The 19,034-nt window shown below is 46.3% G+C and overlaps 1 protein-coding gene across 3 annotated transcripts in view; it reads right to left on the bottom strand.

Annotated features, from left to right (window-relative positions):
* TMEM131L (transmembrane 131 like) overlaps nucleotides 1–18,900 on the bottom strand; it is an 83,066-nt gene extending 64,166 nt beyond the window's left edge. For all 3 annotated transcript variants that reach the window (XM_080387147.1, XM_080387149.1, XM_080387148.1), the window contains exons 1-3: nucleotides 18,728–18,900; nucleotides 18,326–18,396; nucleotides 10,936–10,979 (exon numbers count right to left, since the gene is read on the bottom strand). In XM_080387147.1, coding sequence (XP_080243273.1) covers nucleotides 10,936–10,979; nucleotides 18,326–18,396; nucleotides 18,728–18,851 — 239 coding nt within the window. In that variant the 5' untranslated portion in view covers nucleotides 18,852–18,900. The remainder of the gene's footprint in view (nucleotides 1–10,935; nucleotides 10,980–18,325; nucleotides 18,397–18,727) is intronic.
* Between the last annotated feature and the right edge of the window lie 134 nt (nucleotides 18,901–19,034).

Below are 19,034 nucleotides of genomic sequence, written 5' to 3'. Positions count from 1 at the left end.
CCTTGGAAACCATACAAAGGATCCTCCTCACAAATAATACAAAAACAAGCATGCATCTGTTTTTTCTCTCTCCAGTGCTAAACACATCACACAGACTGCTGGCGCAGAGTCAAGGAAGTCTCCAAAGTCCCTCTTTGTGCCAAGTATATTCCCAATGGCAGTGCAACACATTGCTCCAAGAAACACGGATCAGTGTCCTAAATGCCAGGAGATGGCATTAAAGCACATACACGTGTATTCATAGGGCCCAATTTCAGTTTGATACATGACTGCTGAATTTCTGTTCTCATTGATAAGAAACAAATACCTACAGCTGAAGGACTGCAAAGAGTTGCCTGATCCCACAAAACCCACATGCTGTCCATGATGCCAGGTGGCTTTTTTTTTGGGGGGGTGGGGGGGTGGGCACAGGGGCTTAATTTTGATAACCAGGAGTTGAAGTTGCTTCAATTATTTTTGCAAGACCTCAACATTTTAAGTTTGTTGGTGTATTAAGTATTAATATTTGGATCCACTGCTTGCCAAACACAGGCAGCTCCAAAAGAAGCGTGCAGGAGTTGATGGCAGCACTAGCATGACTCTAAGCTAGTCTATCAAGCTTCTGGAAATCTTAAGAGTCTATATAACAATCAAGTTTTGGACCCTCTCTGAGGACCTGCAAAAGCTTTTCAAGTATATGCCCACCACACGGGTGGCCAGGAAAAGCCTCCAGTACACCAGGAGGGGAAACAGGGCTGTAAGAACATGGCAGCATTTGGGGGCACAGAGAACAGAACAGTAAAACAAGAGAGATTATGAACTTACCACTAGATCAGGTATAAACATTTGCACATGATTAAAAAAGCTGGAGAATCCCCGATCCACACAGGAGATAAATATATATGTGCTACCAACAAGGCAGATAGTAGCAGGAGCCAAGAGAAGCACATTACTAACTGGTCATTTGTATCTTTCCCTACTTTGTAAAGCTGAGACTGCCTATTTAATTCAAGTCAACTTTTTTTTGAGGCAGAGTTGCAGAGATACGTAACAAGGCTATTCTGCTTCAGTCCCTTAAAGAGAATAACCAGGTTCCAGAGAAACACATTACAGATCTGCAGTTTAAAAAAACTGGAAAGCAATACATAACGATTTATATAAACAAAAACCAGTGAGAATGTATGTCAGAGCAATTTTGACTTAAGGTCACTTTTTCTTCTTCATATGTATCATTCAGGTTTCTGAAAGTCTTCCCAGGCATTTAAGTGTGTCAAATTATCACCCTATTGATATACAAGTGTATGCAAAGGCCAGACCAGTTTCCAGTCTTAGGAAAGGAACTGAGGTCTTCTGCAGCGTGCACTCAGCTACAGTACCACATCAGCATCCCATCGCCTGAAAGAACAGTTTCTAGTCTTCAGAAAGATAGTGAGTTTTCTGCATTTCTCATGTTTCCTTAAGGAGCTTGCTGTTGCAAACAAACATTAACAAAACTTTTTTCTGGCTCAGAAAGCGCAACTTCTAACTGAAACACAATACTAGCACGAACCAGAGTCAACAGAACCCACGCTTTCAACTGCACTGAAAATGACACACCATCTTAACTTTCTCTTTTTTCCTTCCAAGTTCTTACGGCCTCTTTCACTCATCTTCACAAAGTTCTGAAGTAGAAATAGGCTTTTATCAGTCAGTAACAAAAAGAATTATTTTGCACTTCGAGTTTCTTAATTTTGACATCTGTGTTCTGGTATCCAGGTGGGTGAGATGATAAACCCCTGACTACAGCTCACTGGGTCCAGCAACAGGATCTTGAAGCAGACAGGAGGCTATCAGAAGACAAAAACTTCACTAAAAACAAGAACAGAGGGCTACTTCTCACCCTCCTCTTGAAAAACATTTTCCCTTCTATATTTTCCTCACAATTCTGAGGGAAAAAAAACAACCCACTTCTTCACGGTGACTGTTTTTGATTGAGAAATTCCTGTGTTTAAAATTTATATAAAGTCCACTTGTTCTACAGAAAGCAAGGTCTGTTTTGTACACACATGGAAAATATCCTGAGTTGTTCTTGTCTAATTGTATTTCCACTGCACTTTCTAAAAGTTACCAAGACACACACACAAAAAAAACACAGCTTTATTCGTACACCACTTTGGGGGCAGGAGGTGGAGAGGGAGATGAGGTGACTATTAGCACAGCCAGCTTTGCTCTCCATCCTCCTTATCTAAGGTGGCAACCCAGACATAACATAGAATGGTGGACCCCTGAGAGGATAAGCAGACACCTAAATTATTCACACTAACCACATGTTTCTCCTAGACAATTAGTTTATTTGATTAAAGCAAATTCTTCTACAAATATAAAGCAAGCATTTGCAGTGAGTACTGAGAACTCTGCAAAAGAGTTAATACATGCTGTTGTCACGTGCAAGTATAATATTTGATATACTTTTCCTCTCCCTGAAGCTGACAGGACTGTTTTGTCCTGATGAAGAGGGGAGGTGGTCACCCTGCAACAACCACAACGAAAAGGTGTATTCCCAAAGCAGCTACCAAAGAAAGTGGATGAAAAAAAATGGTGTTTAAGACAATGTAACCAAGATGGCTTTTAAAACTTAGGCTTGAATTTATAACCAAGACTGAACTGAAAGTGGTACAGATGAGCTATTTGCTTTGTTCTCCTGTCAGTGTTTTTACCTATGTTGCTATGGCAAATGCCAAAATTACTGAAAAGGCTCCTTCGCCTACTTGCCTACAAAGTCCTGCGCTCAGAGCCCCTGCCAGTGCAAGAGCACAGTTTTCCCAGAGCACATTTCCTACTCAAATAAAAACATGTGAGGCATGATAAGCTAGGTTTGTGTTGCCTTTGAGCCTCCAGGAAGACGAGCGGCAGGTGACAGCACTGCCCGTAACACTGTATTACACTGCACTGAATAGAGTTCAAGTAAATTTATACTCGGCTTACAAAAACCAAGCCAGCCTGCTGGGGTTGATAATTCAGAAGTGGACTGCTTGCAACTTCCTGAAATCAAGCAAGCTCTTGTTTTGTTTTTTTTTTCTATTTTGTCACAACTTTCCAATCTGCAACAGCAGAAAAACTATGAAGATAAACACTTACAGGGTGTCAGTCTTCAGACTGCTGACACTGGTCTATTCCAGATGTATATCGTTTCACTGCATAATGGTGAAATTAAAATTACTGCAAATTAAGCCTTCTGAAGGGCAACTAAGAAGCAGCTACTAGGGAAGTAAAAATAATTTATTACTAATAAATATATAGATAAAAACCTACATCTTTTACAGCCCACTGCCCACAAATCAGAAGGATTAACCCAAGGTTAACACACAACTAAAATTCTTTATTAGTGTGTTAAAATCTAAAAGTAGAACCCTGAGAAGAGAGTTCCTATTCTGAACTACTTACATGATAGAAGAAGCATGTATGGGCAAAGGGGACACGAAGTTTATAGTGATTAGGACAACGACAAACATGCCACAGCAGTTATTTGCTTTTGCTTTTCTTTCTTTTTTGTCCCCCCCCTTCTCTAAACACACAAAACGTGTCCCAACATCCCCTTTTTCAAAACAAGGCAGGTTAAATTTAACAAGAAAAGGGCCATGTTCCAGAGCAGACTTGCAGAGTGCTCACAGCGTGCGACTGCTTGGCACGAAGAGCTGACCCTCCCCATGTGTTTGCTGAATGACTACACTAACAGCCCGTGCCACCACCAGGTCTGCCTCTGCTCCTGCACAGCTTTGCGGCCAGTACTGAAACAAACAGAGAATGAGAAATAAGACACCATATGCCCTTTTGTCCCACCTGCTCAGATCAGGATTGTCCCAAGGACCACGCACTCTGGGTGGACTCTGTCCCAAAACACAAGCTACAGGGGTTTACCAAGAGCCTGAAAAAAATTAAAACTGTGCACGAGTGACCTGCGCGTGTGTGTACTTGCCTTCAACTTTCCATACAGCGACAGGCTGTGTGATTCGCCACACCAACCACCCGAAACCCGGCCTCCAAGGCTATCCATCACACCAAAGCAAATGTGTTACCCCCCTCCTGCCCAACAGCCACTGATCTGATAAGGCATTACTCCTAACACAGGACAAGATGCTCTCCCTCCCAGCCCCATACTTTTGGCGACTAACCTGTTCATCTACCTCACCAACAGTGAGCAGAGGAGCAGATGTGGCTGGGCTCCTCCCCAGCTCCTCCTGCACCATGGTAGATAAGGGAGCAGAGTCAGCCTTGGCACCAGTACCACCAACCACCCACACCAGCCGCAGACCAAAAGGCAGGTAGAAGACGACCGGGCACTGGACTAAGGAAAGAGCAGGAAGATGCACGAGGCCTGGACCAGAGCCACCCTAAGACACAGGCAGGCCTCCCTGGGAGCAGCTTGGGAGGAGCGAACCACGATGCTGCCCTGCAGTGAGCGGTGCTGCCATGCATGGCTCCGGCACAGCGCAGGCACAGACCCAGGGAGCCCTTTCCTGCACGTTTTCAGCTGACACTGCCACAGATAGCAGCAGGGAAACTGATCACAGAATGATTACAGGTAAATGCTGAGCTGGCAAAAAATAAAACAAAAGTGCTTTTAATCCCCAGGAGTCTTCTGATACAACTGGTAGGGCTGCACAAGGCAGGGGACAGCACCAGGGCAACGGAAAGGGCAAGGCAGCCTCTTCCTCTTGCAGTACAGAAACTGCAACCACCACAGGTATGGACCAGCCAGAAACCAGAACTGCAAACCAGAAACTTCTTTTGATGAGATGCCATGGAAAGGCATGCAAGAGATCTGCAGAAGAGACAGAAAGGTCAGAAAGTGGGAAAAGCGAAGAAATTATTAACGGAAGGTAGACAGATACAGGACACCAAAACATAAAGCACAGTTTATTTGTCCATTTAAAATGGCTCATTACATGTAAAAAAAGTTTACTTTAGTAGCACATGTTCACAAACACAGCTTCTTCACAGACACTAATCCCTGTGCAAACAAGGACCTCACAGCCCCAGCTGGGAAGAGAGTGTCACCGCCTGCTATTTTTACCAGTATAGAAGACACGGGGGTAAAGACAGCTTGTAGGCTTATGAAGGCAATGTGAGCCGTATGAAAGCATAAGCATCAATTCTCAATTACCACACCAAGATTTTCTTAAATTTCTCCAAGTCAAATTGTCACCCATAGATGAGAAAATCCATTTTAGGTCAGCATACAAACGGACATACAGATCGGTCGCTGATCTGATCATGGGCATCTTCCAACCCAAGAGGGCTCACAACAGCCAGGACGGTATGTGCATACTAGCAGGGTTTTTTGCAGACAAGATTTTCATGATAAGTAGGATTGCAACAGCATATCAAATAGTAATTAAATCTGGCCATGCATCACCTTTAAAGTATTCCAGTTAAGATCAATTAGGACCAACAGCAAGGACAGAAGTCTGACAGCTCTTTGCAAAACACAGCAGGACTGCCTCATTTGCCATTAACGAAAGCTATGGCTTTAGCTCCTCAGTCTGGTGTGAAACGCAGTGCAGCTGGCCCAGGCCACTGCTCTCACTTCAGAAACGTCTGAAAGCAACTTAGAAACAAATAAGTAAATGTATAGCTGCCTCACTTGCTAGCACACAGCACTGCCATGGAACAGTCCCGGGAAAAAGAAAAAACAACAAAACAAAGCAGGTCTTTTTTTACTCCCGGGATGAGCAGACAAGCATCACAATTTTGCAAAAGGACCATTATTTTGGAAGCAGTAATGCACACAAGGGCACAGGTGTCCCTAACAGCACTTAATACAAAGGTCAGCAAGGCAAAGTTCACCAGTGAACGAATGACAACACATAAAACAAGAGATAAAACTTTAAAGCAGCAAGAGTTCAGCCTGCCACCCTGGCTGTGCCTGGCAGAAGTGTAAGGAAGGAGAGGAAGAGGAACAGATAGCTCCTTCCAGAGCAATCTGTTGCTTCATCTACAAGAGACAACCCCAGCTTTGTTGTCCTTCTAGCAATTTTCTTCAGTAAGCTGATTTTTATTCATATCTCATTACCCTTTGGGTTCCCTACAGGCATTTCCTTGGGGATTTTCACCCAAGTGTAACAGGTAGGTGAGGGCATCTCATTTCTACTCCTTTACTGCTAAGGACTGTATACAGTAAGTTTCATTTCTTTAAGCATCCAGTAAAACTTACAATTTAGTAGTCCCTTGGTGAAATTGTAAGTAGGGTATCAATTAGAAACAAAAGTCAACCAGTATCAAAGCATTTTTTTGGTGCAACACAGTAAAAACACCCATTCTGTGCATACTGTAGAAAACCTGTTACTTTATGCAAGTGCATTAATCGTGACTAAAAAGCTTTTTCCCCAAGAAATGCAGCACATTGATTTCTGCTTTTTTTGAAAAAAAAAAAAAACAAAAAAACAAAAAAACAAAAAACCCCACAACTATTAAACATTTAATAAAAGCAACTAACTTTGGCTATTACAATTTAGGACCAAACATATATCCTAGGAAAAGTCTTCATGTCAATTTTCAAATACTTTTGGGGGCTAAGTTTAATGACAATCCAAATGATTAGTGGTACTTGACACAAACTTAGGTTGAAAATATTGTTTTAGGATGGTTCCCTTCAGTTTAAGCACTCACTGGCACTCTGAAAACTACTCTTCAGCTTTTCATTTTGAAACACTTTTTCAATGGATACTCAGTTTGATTTTAATAAAGGTGTTTAAAAAGGAAACGCTGCATAAAACAATTTTTTTAAAAAATATTTGCACATTTCTTCCGGCACAAAATCAATTTTTATTCCTTTCTATAACATGCAGTTGATCCTAACCTATTTTTTTCTGGCTTAGCCACCACCCAAGCTAGTTACCTGGTACAGGGGCATCCCACCAGTCCCATGCCACTACTTTCCAATAACTTGACTGTCAGAAATTAAGGCACTAAGACCACAGCCCAGCCACAGCACCAGACTCATCTGTACCTCCTGACTGGAGATGAGATGAAGCTGTGGCCAGTAAGAAATGACCAGGCAGGACCTTTGCACACGAAGCAGGCTCATTCTTCCCAGCCAGCGTGGATGATTTCTGAAGCAAACATCATAACTACATCCCTTAAGTATCCGCTAAACCCCTGAGCAATTTTGCAGTCCACGCACTTTAACTGCTTTGTCGTCTCTTGGGCAAGTAGTAAGTTACTCCCTTGCTACCTTCACCTTTCAATTTCTCTTCCATGTGGGAGCACTATTTCAGACAAAGCAAAAATGACAGATTAGGAGTAATCCCACTTGGCAATCAGGAGAGGTCAAAGTGCCAGGCACCAGCTGTTACTCCCGGGGCTGGACTATCACCCTAGCAGGAACCCACTGGGACCTGATACCATCTACTGCCCCAAGCAGCTCCAGCCCACAAGGTCAAACACTCTCCCAGTGATCAAAGGCAAAGGTTCAACAGATATGCTTGACTTTAGCTAACTGCATCACACATTTTCCTAGCAGTTGATACCTATCTACTCAAAGCAAAATATGCCCCAGCTGTCAGAGGTAAAGGCTGGAAAGTGTCCTCTTACTCACCAATTCTATACAAAACTCTAGTATTGTATAACTTTCCTTTCTCATGGACTGTTAATCCACACCACATATTAAGCGCACACGCTCCACATTTTGAGTACAGCAGTTTATTCTGGTGCAAGTGCTCTTTAACGTGTCCGTGGAAAACTGGACCCTCAAAGGCCTTCCTCCAGAAGTCCTCAAAACCAAGGATTAAGAATGTCATACGTGTGAAACATTTTTGGGGTTTGTTATTTTTCCTTTTCGTAGTCCAATGTCTACTTCCTTGAGGTGAAAAGCTGAAAATTTTGATAATCATCATTTGTGCCCATCACCTAATAGTACTGTCCCTTGATCTGTGTGCAAGTTCTGTGTTTGGCTCTTTCTGCTGCTTTAGCAGAAATGTAATAAAAAAGCAAACACCTGCATCTTCAAAACTTGCTACTGCCAGCTGTGGCAAGTGAACAGTCACCAGCACAAAGGAAAAAAAAAAAAACCCAACACCCACACCACCCTTCTGTCATCACCTGTCACTGATTTCCTTCTAACAAAACTTCCTGAACCAAAGTTGCTCTGGAAGGCAGCTTTTTACTGCTGAATTTCAAATGTAAGAAACGGGTTTTTAAGGAAACTTGAAGGCTTTTTCAATAGGCTAGTCCAAATGCATGCAGCTTTAATTCTGTCCCAAGACTGAACTGTGGCCTGAAGCAGTCCATCCAGTAAGTCACATATCTACTGTCCAGCACTTCTCATCTCAGAGCCAGATCCAGAGACACACAAGACGGCGAGAGCAACTGCGGTACCACCCAGGCAATGAGAAAGGCAGGAATCGCAGGCTGGAAACTGAGGAGTTGCTAATCACCTTTTTCTCACTCGGGGCAGCTGCAAACCCACAGACCAAATATCAACCACTTCTCATTCGCCTCCAAAATAGCTCTTTACAGAAATAGGTATTTTTTGACAATGTCTTTTTACCTCCACGCAAACTTCTGTATTTGTCAAAGGTAAACCTAAGGCAGAAAAAAGATGGCATCAATCCCCCTTGCGCACCTGCCACATGAAAACAGCAGCAAACCAAGAAGCCCATCCCAAATGAAAGATCCTGTGATGCCCATGTACAGGAAGTCAATTAACAAGACTGTTAAAAAAGAAAAAACAACAAAGTATCAATAAAAAAGTAGGTTGGCAAGCTCCCAAGAGAGCCCATCAACCCAGAACTAAAAACTGAATAAAACAATGTCTTGGGAAAAGGCTTTCTCCTTTATGCCCTGAGAAGCTGAGCTCTACTATCTTCAGCTCTGGGGAAAATTCTGAATTCCCTCTCTCCATTAACATCCCTTCACACCCCTCCTTTAAGGTGCTTTGCTTCTAGGCGCTTCACATCAGATTTCAGTAGCTTTAGCTGATTTCCCTAGGGCATGCTGACAGACAGTAAGATGGAGATGCTGCAGGCTCTGCAGGTTTTGCTGCTACAGGGAAAGGAAATCCCCATGATTTCACCATATAGTAATATAAGCCAAGGGAATGGAAGTTAATCTGGAAAAAAACTAACAGATTCTAGTCTTTCTAACCATACATTTGCTAAGTCTTCTTCATAAAGTCTACACTCTAACATTCCTTCAGTATACAGGGCACACACAGATCGGTGTTTATACACCGCAGCAAAACAAAACAATCTAAAAGATGCACATAAACCAGCATCTGTTTAGGCAAGTTTCCTGAAGCATTTCAGCATGACAACAGAAAGATGTTTCCATCCATGCAAGTGAACATCATAAACTTTAATTTCAGAAAACAAGTTCATTTTTGGAAATGAGTAATTACTAGAAAAATCTTTAAGCACCTGAATGAACAAAAAAATTTAAAAAAAATAGTCAAACCACTTTTTCCTATTTCCTATCTGAGTTTCAAGAACTATTTATCTTTCAATATTTTTATTATTGCCATAGTAGTCAGTTACTCCAGCCACCTCCAGAAAGACAGACAGGTAGAGATTTGTTTTCCCCCTCAACTACGACTGTGCCCAATAATGAAAATCTCAGAAAGCACCTTCAGCACAGTATTTGAGACTGCTGTCTTCTGACTACCTCAATGAAGAAAACCTGCTTGGGCAAAAAGTGAAAACTTCACATTAAAACCATAGTAGTCCCCAGCCGAAGGTCAGAAAGTTCTGTACTTGTGCAGGGAAAATGCCAGCTTTCAATAGTTTACCCCTCTTTGGGCAAGAGGAGGAGGAAAAAAAAAAATCCCCTAATGCAGGTAGGACCTGGGGGACATGGGTGATCACGAATGATCAGCACCAGCTGTCAGAGGCAGCAGTAATTCTCCCATCCCATCTCTATACAATCTTTGTCATTCCCACAGAGATGAGGCACAGGAGCCCTAACGTGATTCTGGGTTTGGATGAGAAGGCTCCCGATGGGGCAGAAAGAGGGGCAAAGCCCTGCAAAGAGATGCTGCAGTGCAGGACAGGCGCATCCCCTCCCAGCCCCCCGGCTTACCCCTCCTGCCAGCTCCCAGCATGATTTGTGTTCCATCAGATCTATTTGCTCTCAGACCCAAGCTAAGGGCAAAGACGAGATAAATGAGAAAAGCATTTCTGGCTACCTGCAGCCATCAGAGCACAGTGGTGCTACACATGTTTATTCTAAGTCTTGTGATCTCTCTGGCTGGCATGGCACTAAAAGCTGTACCCAGATTAACGCACACCAAAGGAAGGAAGTGTTTCGCTGGTAGACATCCAAGCATTTTAATCTGAATGCTCAGAGGAAACAAAATGTGTATTTTAAAATATAATCTGTGATGTTATTTACCTAACCCTTCAAAACAGAGGAGGCCTGATATTAACAGAAACAGCAGAGTTGAGGCTACAGTTCTTAAGAGCTTTATTATTTATCCAATTTCAAGAAACAAGGCACAATTTTTATTGTTCCACAGCACCACATTAATAAGCCTTTAGCTTCACATCTCCTTTACCTCCCTCCCCACCTTGGTACAAATTAACACTCCAAGACTACTTACTTTTGCAACTTTTGGAGCAGAAAACTGTCCTCTTGTTTAAAGAAATTAATTACAAAATATACAATAAAGCAGAATTAATAAACACCTATTTCTTTGTGTAAAAGCAACGAAAAGTAAATGCAGCTCAGATAAAGTAAGAAGGAGATAAAAGGAGGCATTTCAGTTTTCCATATGTTGCACACCATTTTCTGGGTTTGCTAACAAATTAATATTAACAGTAGTTGAGAAAACTGTAAGCCACAAGTAATGAAAATCTATTTCATACGCAGCAGGAAAAATAAAAAAGTAATTTCTAGTAGTCTGCCCAATTACGCTTCAGTACTTCCTAAGGGAAAAACCAAAACCAGCTTCAATTCTCTTGTTTTTATTTGAGTTTGCCTTACCTTTGCTCCTGTGGATGCTCTTCCACATCCTCCTCTGATTCAGCCTGATAAACAGAGAAAATACTATGTAAGAATCTCGTTGTGACAGGGTGCACTGGACATTATGTACTACCTTTAATTCTCCAGAGATGGACTCTTACGTGAATGCTTGCAAAACAAACCCAGAAATCTACAATACTCACAGCAACTCCTTTAATGATTCAAGTAAGGTGATGCTGGCCATCCCATTTGAAGTTTCAGCTCATTTTGCCAAGATAAATGTGACTTAATGTGGCTACTGCGTCGTTTGTTTGCTTGTTTTTTTCACATGGTGATTGAACAGATTCATTTTCCATGTATACAAATGCATCAATACAAAATTCTGCTCACATACACAATTTCAATTTAAAATTATCAATCGTCCTCAAACTACAGGAAGACCGCTTCGTCCACTTTCAAATTATCTGCGCCCTGTCAGTAAATTTCATTAGCCAGTTTCTGAGAAAACAGGATGCGGAATGCCTTGAAATTCAGATCACACGGCGATGCCAAAAGCACAGGCAAGATACACGTTCCAACAGGGATGCGAGATCCCAAACCCAGATCTTATCACTGATCTGCAGCACTTACAGAAATCGGAGAGTAGAAGTTTTAAACACAACAGCTTAGCTCAGCTGCTGGACTAAGGTAATTTTTGAGACATGCAGTTAAACTGCCAGCTTGCAGTTTGCAACTAACTGCTTTGAGCTGCCTACAAAATGAATCCAAGGGCTGGTTCAATGGGCTCCCTGCAGGAAATCCATTTAAAACAAGCAGGTAGCTGCTCTGAACCAGCCGAGATCTCCAGAAAAGCTTTAGGTACGACTCAAAGCGGAGCATGTTACAGCCACCCAACCCGCGCTGATGAAACCAGGGACAGCTTTAGGGAGATTAACATTTTTCAGTAAGAGGTTCCAGTTATCCTGCCAGGAACAGTGGGTAAGTTTTCCCAGCTACTGCAGGTGATGGTTCCACAAGAAATGAGCTGCAGACCTTAGCAATAAAAAGGTGTGGGGGGGAACACACCCCAAAATTAAGAGTGTGCACCATCCACCACCCCTCCTACATGTTTCCCATGTAAGTGCATCACGGAACACACCCCAGGTCACTAGCTTTGACTCTAGCTCCTATTTTTACTACATACTGGAAAAAAAAAGATCACCTTCACTAACACTCAATATATTTCTACAGGCTTCAGATGCTCAAGCAGCCCAGGGAGCCCTACTCACCTACCCAGCAGGACAGCGAGACTTCTGAAGACCTGAGCCTCATGAAGGGGGAAAAAATGACAACCACATTAAGGCAGCAAATGTGGTTAATATTACTATTAATAAGTAACATCATTATGGCTAAAATAATGGACCTTAGGGCTAATACTATTACAGATCTTGCCAAGAGCTACCAGATGCATCTAAACTTCCGCCTTTTGCCACAGGCAGCTCACCCAACAGGCGCAGCACAGCCTTCACCATAGCGTGATCAAATCTGTACCAAGACCGAGAGGAAAGTCCAAGTTCATTTGAGGATGTGCTGGTCTTTCTGTACATCTGCCCTTACAGAGAGATTGGAGACACTGTGATAATTGTCAGGATCTGCAGCACATCACAGCTCTTCAGCACAGGTTTACCCACCTAGAGGTCCTAGCACCTGGCCCTTGTGAAGACCCGGCCATCTCCTCTAACAGCTGAGCTAAGCCTTGCTGTTAGACTCTACCAGCACAGCACAATACAAACCCACCGCCTGTTTTCCAGCTTCCCCAAGCTCCTTTTGTACTTCCAGGATCGAATTAAAGGACTCCTCATCCACCTCCTCCAGAAACAGCCCCTGTGCCACAACAGGCTGGCAAGCTATCTATCCTCATTTTAAATGGCTTAACTCCTCCTGTAAATGGCTTAACATATGCCAGGCATCAGAAACCTGGGACTTAAGCTCGCCCTTAACACTAGCTATCTTACCACTGCTCCTCTTCACTTGTTCTCAAGCAATGATGAAGAAAACCTTCCCAATCTACGTGCAGCCAGAGCATAAAAATCTCAATTGTGCAAGAAAAAATAGTATCAAAAAAATCACCGACTGTAAGCATGCACACAGAGCCCCTTGTCCAGTTTTCTCGTCTTCTGCCCTCTGTATGCCACAGGCTACATGCATACTTACACTGAAGATGTGAAGAAAGAAGGAAAAAAACTCTCTCAAACTACCGTATCACCAGGCAAGTACCACAGGGGGAGGGACAGAAAGGAACGACTCCTGAAGCCAAAATGCAGGTCCCGGCAGCCTATCCACGGCAGGAAAACAATCCCCTTCCTCCAAAACCTTATTGTGAACACAGGCAGGTGCTTATCTCGTGCTAGAAAGCCCCTGAAAGCACCCCTCTCATGTCATGCAAGTCATGCAAGCCTGGGCTGACAGCTTCTGCATAATCTGCATGGCCAACCAGCCCCAAGTCCTATCAGCACCATCCAGAAGCTCAGCTGGGAGGCTGGAGAAGCATTTTAACAGCACAAAGAGGAACACAATTCCCACCCCAAGTCTGTCTCGGGCTTTCACACGAATTGTGCACCTTCAGACAAACCCCACTTTGAAGTAGACGACTCCGTACATTCAATTTGCGCATAGCTGATGGGATGTGCCTCTGTTAATGACATACTGCAGTGCGCATATCTTGGATACGTACATAAGATCAAGGTGTTTGTCAGCTTTCAAAACCAGCAGAACAATCAACCTCATTAGACCCTGCTCTGCACTGAAGAACAGGAACTGAAATGAGTCGCTACTACACAGGAAAAGAAAAAAATAATAATCTTCCAGAACCCAGCAGAACCTTTAAAGTTAAAACTCAGGCAGCCGCTCTGTATTTGCCCAGTGTCTGTATATGACTATGATACAGTAAATATTGTGGCATCTTTCTTCAAAATCCAAGCACCTGAAACAATCACAGCAAACTGAAATAAGCAGTCCCTGTCATCTCCTAAGTATCTGCAAGCAAACAAACACACACAAGGCTTCCCTCTAACGAAACATCTCACTCATCTACACGCAACACACAACAGTAGAAAACCCACCACTTCAGACAGACGTGGCACTGACACCAAAAAAAGTTCGGTGTAAGTTGCCTTTGATGACTTACTGTCGTTTTCAATCATGATAACAGGGCCTACCACCTCACCTACATTATTCCAAAGTAGTTCCTCCGAGCTGAAGGGGCTGAAAGGAAAGTGCGGAATGCCCTGCTCTGCAGGTACCCAACCTGCCCCCCCGCCTTCAAATGCGCACAGTAACCACCTAAGCAGTTTCTCATGGACAGAAACATAACAACTATAACTCTCCGATCCCTCTTTTGCGTGGTGTCTACCATGAACAACATTTGTGCTTCTTTCATACACTCATGGCCACGGGGCCAGCATGTGGGGTTTTTTTACTGTGATTTTCCTTGGCCTCTTTTTTCTCTGCTTCAGGAAAAAAAAAAAAAAAAACACAACAAAAAACCCAACAAACAAATGAACACCCCAAAAAGCAAAACCCAGCAACTAACCACCTTTAGCTTTGCATTGAAATGCTCCAACATGGCTGTTTATATTTGGAGCTTTTTCAGCCTTTAATGGTGAAGGACTTGGATGTCAAGTCCTACACAAAGGAGCTTTTCTCCCAAGCATTTTAGTTAAGTAAGCATTAACAAGTTATAAACAAACAAGCAAAACCACAAAATTACAAGGAGTCTGAATAAAAACCACAACTGTTCTAATCAAGCCTCTCGCACCTGAGATTTTTTCCATATCAGAATCCCACTGGTTTTCCATGCATCTCTCAACCATCAGAACAAGCAAGACTTCACATTTTTCCACACTGAGGACAAATGATGGGAAGAAAAACAAAAAACACAAATCCAGCCACCCAGCCCAGGGATGTCTGCAATAAAAAGGAAGGCAAGGAGCAGGAGAGCAAGGCAGGGGCTCTGCGGCTACCCCACACTTCACCTTAAAAAAAAAAAAAAAAAAAAAAAAAAAAAAGAGGAACTGGGTGCAAGGGAATATGGACACATCCGACTGGGAAACCCAGCTTGTCTCCAAGCAAAAAGGGAACTCAGGAAGAAACATGAAAACGCTGGAGGAAGCTGCAGACCGGTGGAAGAGTGTCAGCACACTAGAACAGGCAGCTCCTCCTCAGCTCCGGCACACGAGCCTACGCACACCCTCACCAACTGCAACGCTCCGGGCAGCCTTGAGGCTCGGCTAGGGAGCAAGAGCAGTAGGTGAACCATCCCCAAAGAGCTTTGCAGGCTTCAGAGGAAGCCAAAAATCAAAAGACCACAAGCACAAGGAGGGGAAAAAGAAAAAAAAAAAAGACAAGAAAGAAAAAGCACAAATATACGTAAGAGGGAAGCTGGGAGGGGGCATGCGAGAAGCACAAACAATGAAAGGGAAGCAAGAGGAAACAGAAGGAAGAACGACCAACCAGGGTGGAGGCGCGGGGGCCCTGGGCGGCTGCGCTCCAGCATGCAAATTCATGCAGTTCACGTAGACAAAGCGATGCTGTGAGAGGCCTAGAGAGCAGCTACAAATATTAAAATGCTTTTTTCCACCCCCCCTTTTCCCCTCCTCCCTCGCCTCTTAACACGATGTCTTTATTTGGTATGTGCTCTTGGAACAAAAGCATGCACAGGCAACCTGACAGCTGAATGGGCTACCAACCCAACCAACTTTCATCCTCTGATTCTGCAGGCAGCAAGGAATGCTCAAAACTGCTCTGTCACAGGCAGCTGATGATGCATGGAAAATAAGATAATAGTGCAAAGCCATGACAGAAAGGGAAAAATATCCGTCAGACAGCACTGGTAACCCACCAGAAACAGGCGAAAGCTGGGCAGACAGGGCAACCTAATGCACATCCCTGCTCAGAGCCCGTGATACACAGGTGGGAGGAAGGCACTTTGGGAGAGGTGCACGCCATCAGTCCATCCCTGGATTTTTCCTTTCTGCATGCAAAGTCCTCACTCTCCTGTGCTGCACTCCACCCACCCGGCCCCCTCCAAAAGGGAACAGGAAGAACCAGATCAAGGAACCAGGACACTTCCCAAAGTCTTCCCCAAAACGGATCTTTAAACACATGAATGAAGCAATCCTTGGATATTCCCTGTCAAACGACATTATCCACTCAAACCCAAGGAAGTTTCTCCTCTTACTAGACGGTCACCATCGCATCACCACTGCTGTGGTACACAAGCACCGGGCACAACCCTCTGTGAGGGTTTAAGTTAGAAAGCCTGTTCCTGCAAGGAAGAGAACACGGACAACACCTCCTCGCAGCCATATGTCAGACCTTTCTCTTTTTTTATTTTAGTGGAGCTTAGAGACCAACAAGCAATAAACCTCTTGCGGGTTTAAGCATCCCTCTAACAAAGAAAGGGCAGTCAAATGTTAACAGAGGAAGCAGTTTTCCGAATCTCTGGAGCTGATGCCAGCACCTCTGCCAACGCCCCTCACTGACCCAGAGCTGTCACCCATGCCGAATTGCCTTCGGGACCTCGCAGACACCACAGGGGACCGCAGCAGGGTGGGTAACGCTCGATTCCTCGGGTGCTCAGAACCGCGACTGCCCGCAGCAGAGCAGTGCCACCGCTCCATGGAAATGGTGTTGCAAGGGTCCCTCTCCACAGCAGCAGGGACAGAGGGAGGTCTCCTTTCCTCCTGCTCCCAGCCACAGGAAAAGGTGGCTTCAAATTCGGCCACAGGCCCCAAGCCTGAGAGGTACCGGGTAAAGCCCAAGCCCATAAGGGAACAGAAATTCAAGCGCTGGGGTTGGGCCTGCAACCAAGCTTTGGTCTTAAAACCTGTTTGAGGAACCCAGGCCCGTCTGCTCCAGCCTGAGCAGTGGCTGACATGTCAGATGCTGCTGTGGCCCCCAAGCTCAGAGGGAAAGCCATGCAAAGCAGCCGATGCACCACTAGCGCTCGGAGCCCGCTTCACCTGGCTTTGAACGTCTGCCTTTTATTTCAGCGAGCCTATTGCGATTTTCACTTCTCACTCTGTTGCAACTGAAACCAGAAGACCTGTTTTCTTTCCCGCATATCCCACGCAGCATCTACAGAAACAACAGAGGACCAGCAGCCCCAGCTTCACCTCTCACGGCTGCAAGGACTCGGCGGAACCACCCGCTCAACCCCACCAAGTTCAGGGGCCATTTGTGCCTGGTCTTCCTTCAGCCATGCTACAGCTCGTTTTTATGAGGGTGCTCAAGAACAGAGTGTTTTCTAAGAGGACCCAATCTCCTCAGGAAGCAAACATCACGTCATCATCACTCAATTGCAGCTTCGCTGCGAGAAGTGACTATAAACGACTGCATTACATGGCTCTACATCTAACGCATCTTAATGTCTCCAAGGTAAAGAGCACACAAGCAAAAGGCCGAGTTCCTTAAGCATCTCGGGCAGCCCAGACCCTGCACCTTCCCTTTGCTACAGCTACACCTGCACCAGGAAAATTATGAATGGTGTGATATATGGGGTTTTTTTAATTTATTTACAGATACAATAGATCAGACTTTTGTAACACCATGATACAAAAAGCTGCGCCCTGGTAAGCGGCATCAATTGCTAGCTAGCCGAGGGAAGAAATAACCCTTCTGCTCTTTGTATCGGTATCACTGGCTGAGTACTACTGAGGGAATGATATAATGGCTTAAGAGAAATAAATTACGCTCTTTTGCCTCTCACATAAGATGATATCCCTAAGGACTGCTTCTTCCCATGTACCAGACCGGTGCCTCGAAGACTCGGAAGGCCCAGCTGAGCATATGGCAGCGCCCGCAGCACAAGGTAACGCTGCCCCAGAGGCCACCAGCCCCCCCCAGCCCCCCGGCCGTGCCCGCACGGCGCCGGCTGCTCCTGGAAACACGGGATTTAACAAACCCTGTTCGAGCCCGGCTATGGCGGGTATAAACAAACCAGACCGGCACCATAAATGATGTGTCATTTCTGGTGGGAAAATGGCTTCACCTGAGCAGGTCTGAGGCGTAAAGAGACGTATATTCCTTATACGCACATCCAGCAGTTACGGTGCGCAAATACGTTCATTTAAAATAAAAAAAAAAAAAAGTAAAGAGAAAACGGAGGAAACAAAAACCCCAGGGAAAGAAGCTAAAGCCCGAGCAGCCACCGCGGGCCGCAGCGGCACGGCGCCGGGGGGGGGACCCCGGGGGACGGGGCTGCGGCGTGACAGCGGGCGAGGCCGCCCCCCCCGCGCCCCGCTCGCCCCCCGCCGCGGCCCCCGGCCCCTCGGGGCCACCGCCGGCCCCCGCCCCCCCGCGCCTCGGCCCCCCTCGCCCGCCCCCCTCCCTCCCCGCGGCGCCGACCACCGCCCCCCCGGCGCCCCCTCACCTGGGCGGGCAGCAGGAGCTCCCCCTCCTCGGCCTGCCACAGCTCCACCACGCCGGGGATGGGCTCGATGGCTGCGGGGGCAGAGAGAGAAAGCGCAGATGGGCCGGCCGCGCCGCGGGGCCGGGACCCGCAGGCGGCAGCGCCCCGGGGCTCCCCGCGGGGGGGCAGGCCCGCAGCGACGCGCGGCCCGGCTGACACCGGGAGGGACCGGCCGGGCACCGCGGGGCGCAGGGCCGGGGGAAGCGCGGGGGGGATGCGAGCCGCGTCCCGGCCCCCTTTGTGTCCCCGGGCTGCCACCGCGGCGGCCGCCCGGGGGACGGCGGCAGGGGCGGCGGCGCGGCTCGCACGCCCGGAGCGGGCGGCGGCGGCACCGCGGCTCCCCGCCCCGACCCGCGCCCTCACCTTGTCCCTGCGCCTCCCCGGGGCGAAAGCAGGGCAGGAGGACGTGGAAGACGCCCAGCAGGAGGTTCATGGCCGCGGCCGCGCGGCAGTAGCCGCTCTGCTGCGGGTAGCGCAGCCCCGCCATGCCGTGCCGCGCCGCGCCGTGCTGCGGCTGGGCGGGGGCGGGGGCGGAGGGGGGCGGGGCCACGGGGCACACAGGCCCCGCCCACCGCCACGCCGCGCGGCTGCGCACCGCCCCACCCCGCCCTCACCGGCGGCACCGAGCACATGGCGCGCGGCCAGGCGGGCGCGGCCCGCCCCTCCCCCC

This window comes from Falco punctatus (genome assembly GCF_963210335.1).
Source record: "Falco punctatus genome assembly, chromosome: 1".
NCBI lineage: Eukaryota > Metazoa > Chordata > Aves > Falconiformes > Falconidae > Falco > Falco punctatus.
The sequence above is the reverse complement of the archived record's forward strand: the minus strand, read 5'-3'. Positions and strand labels throughout refer to the sequence as shown.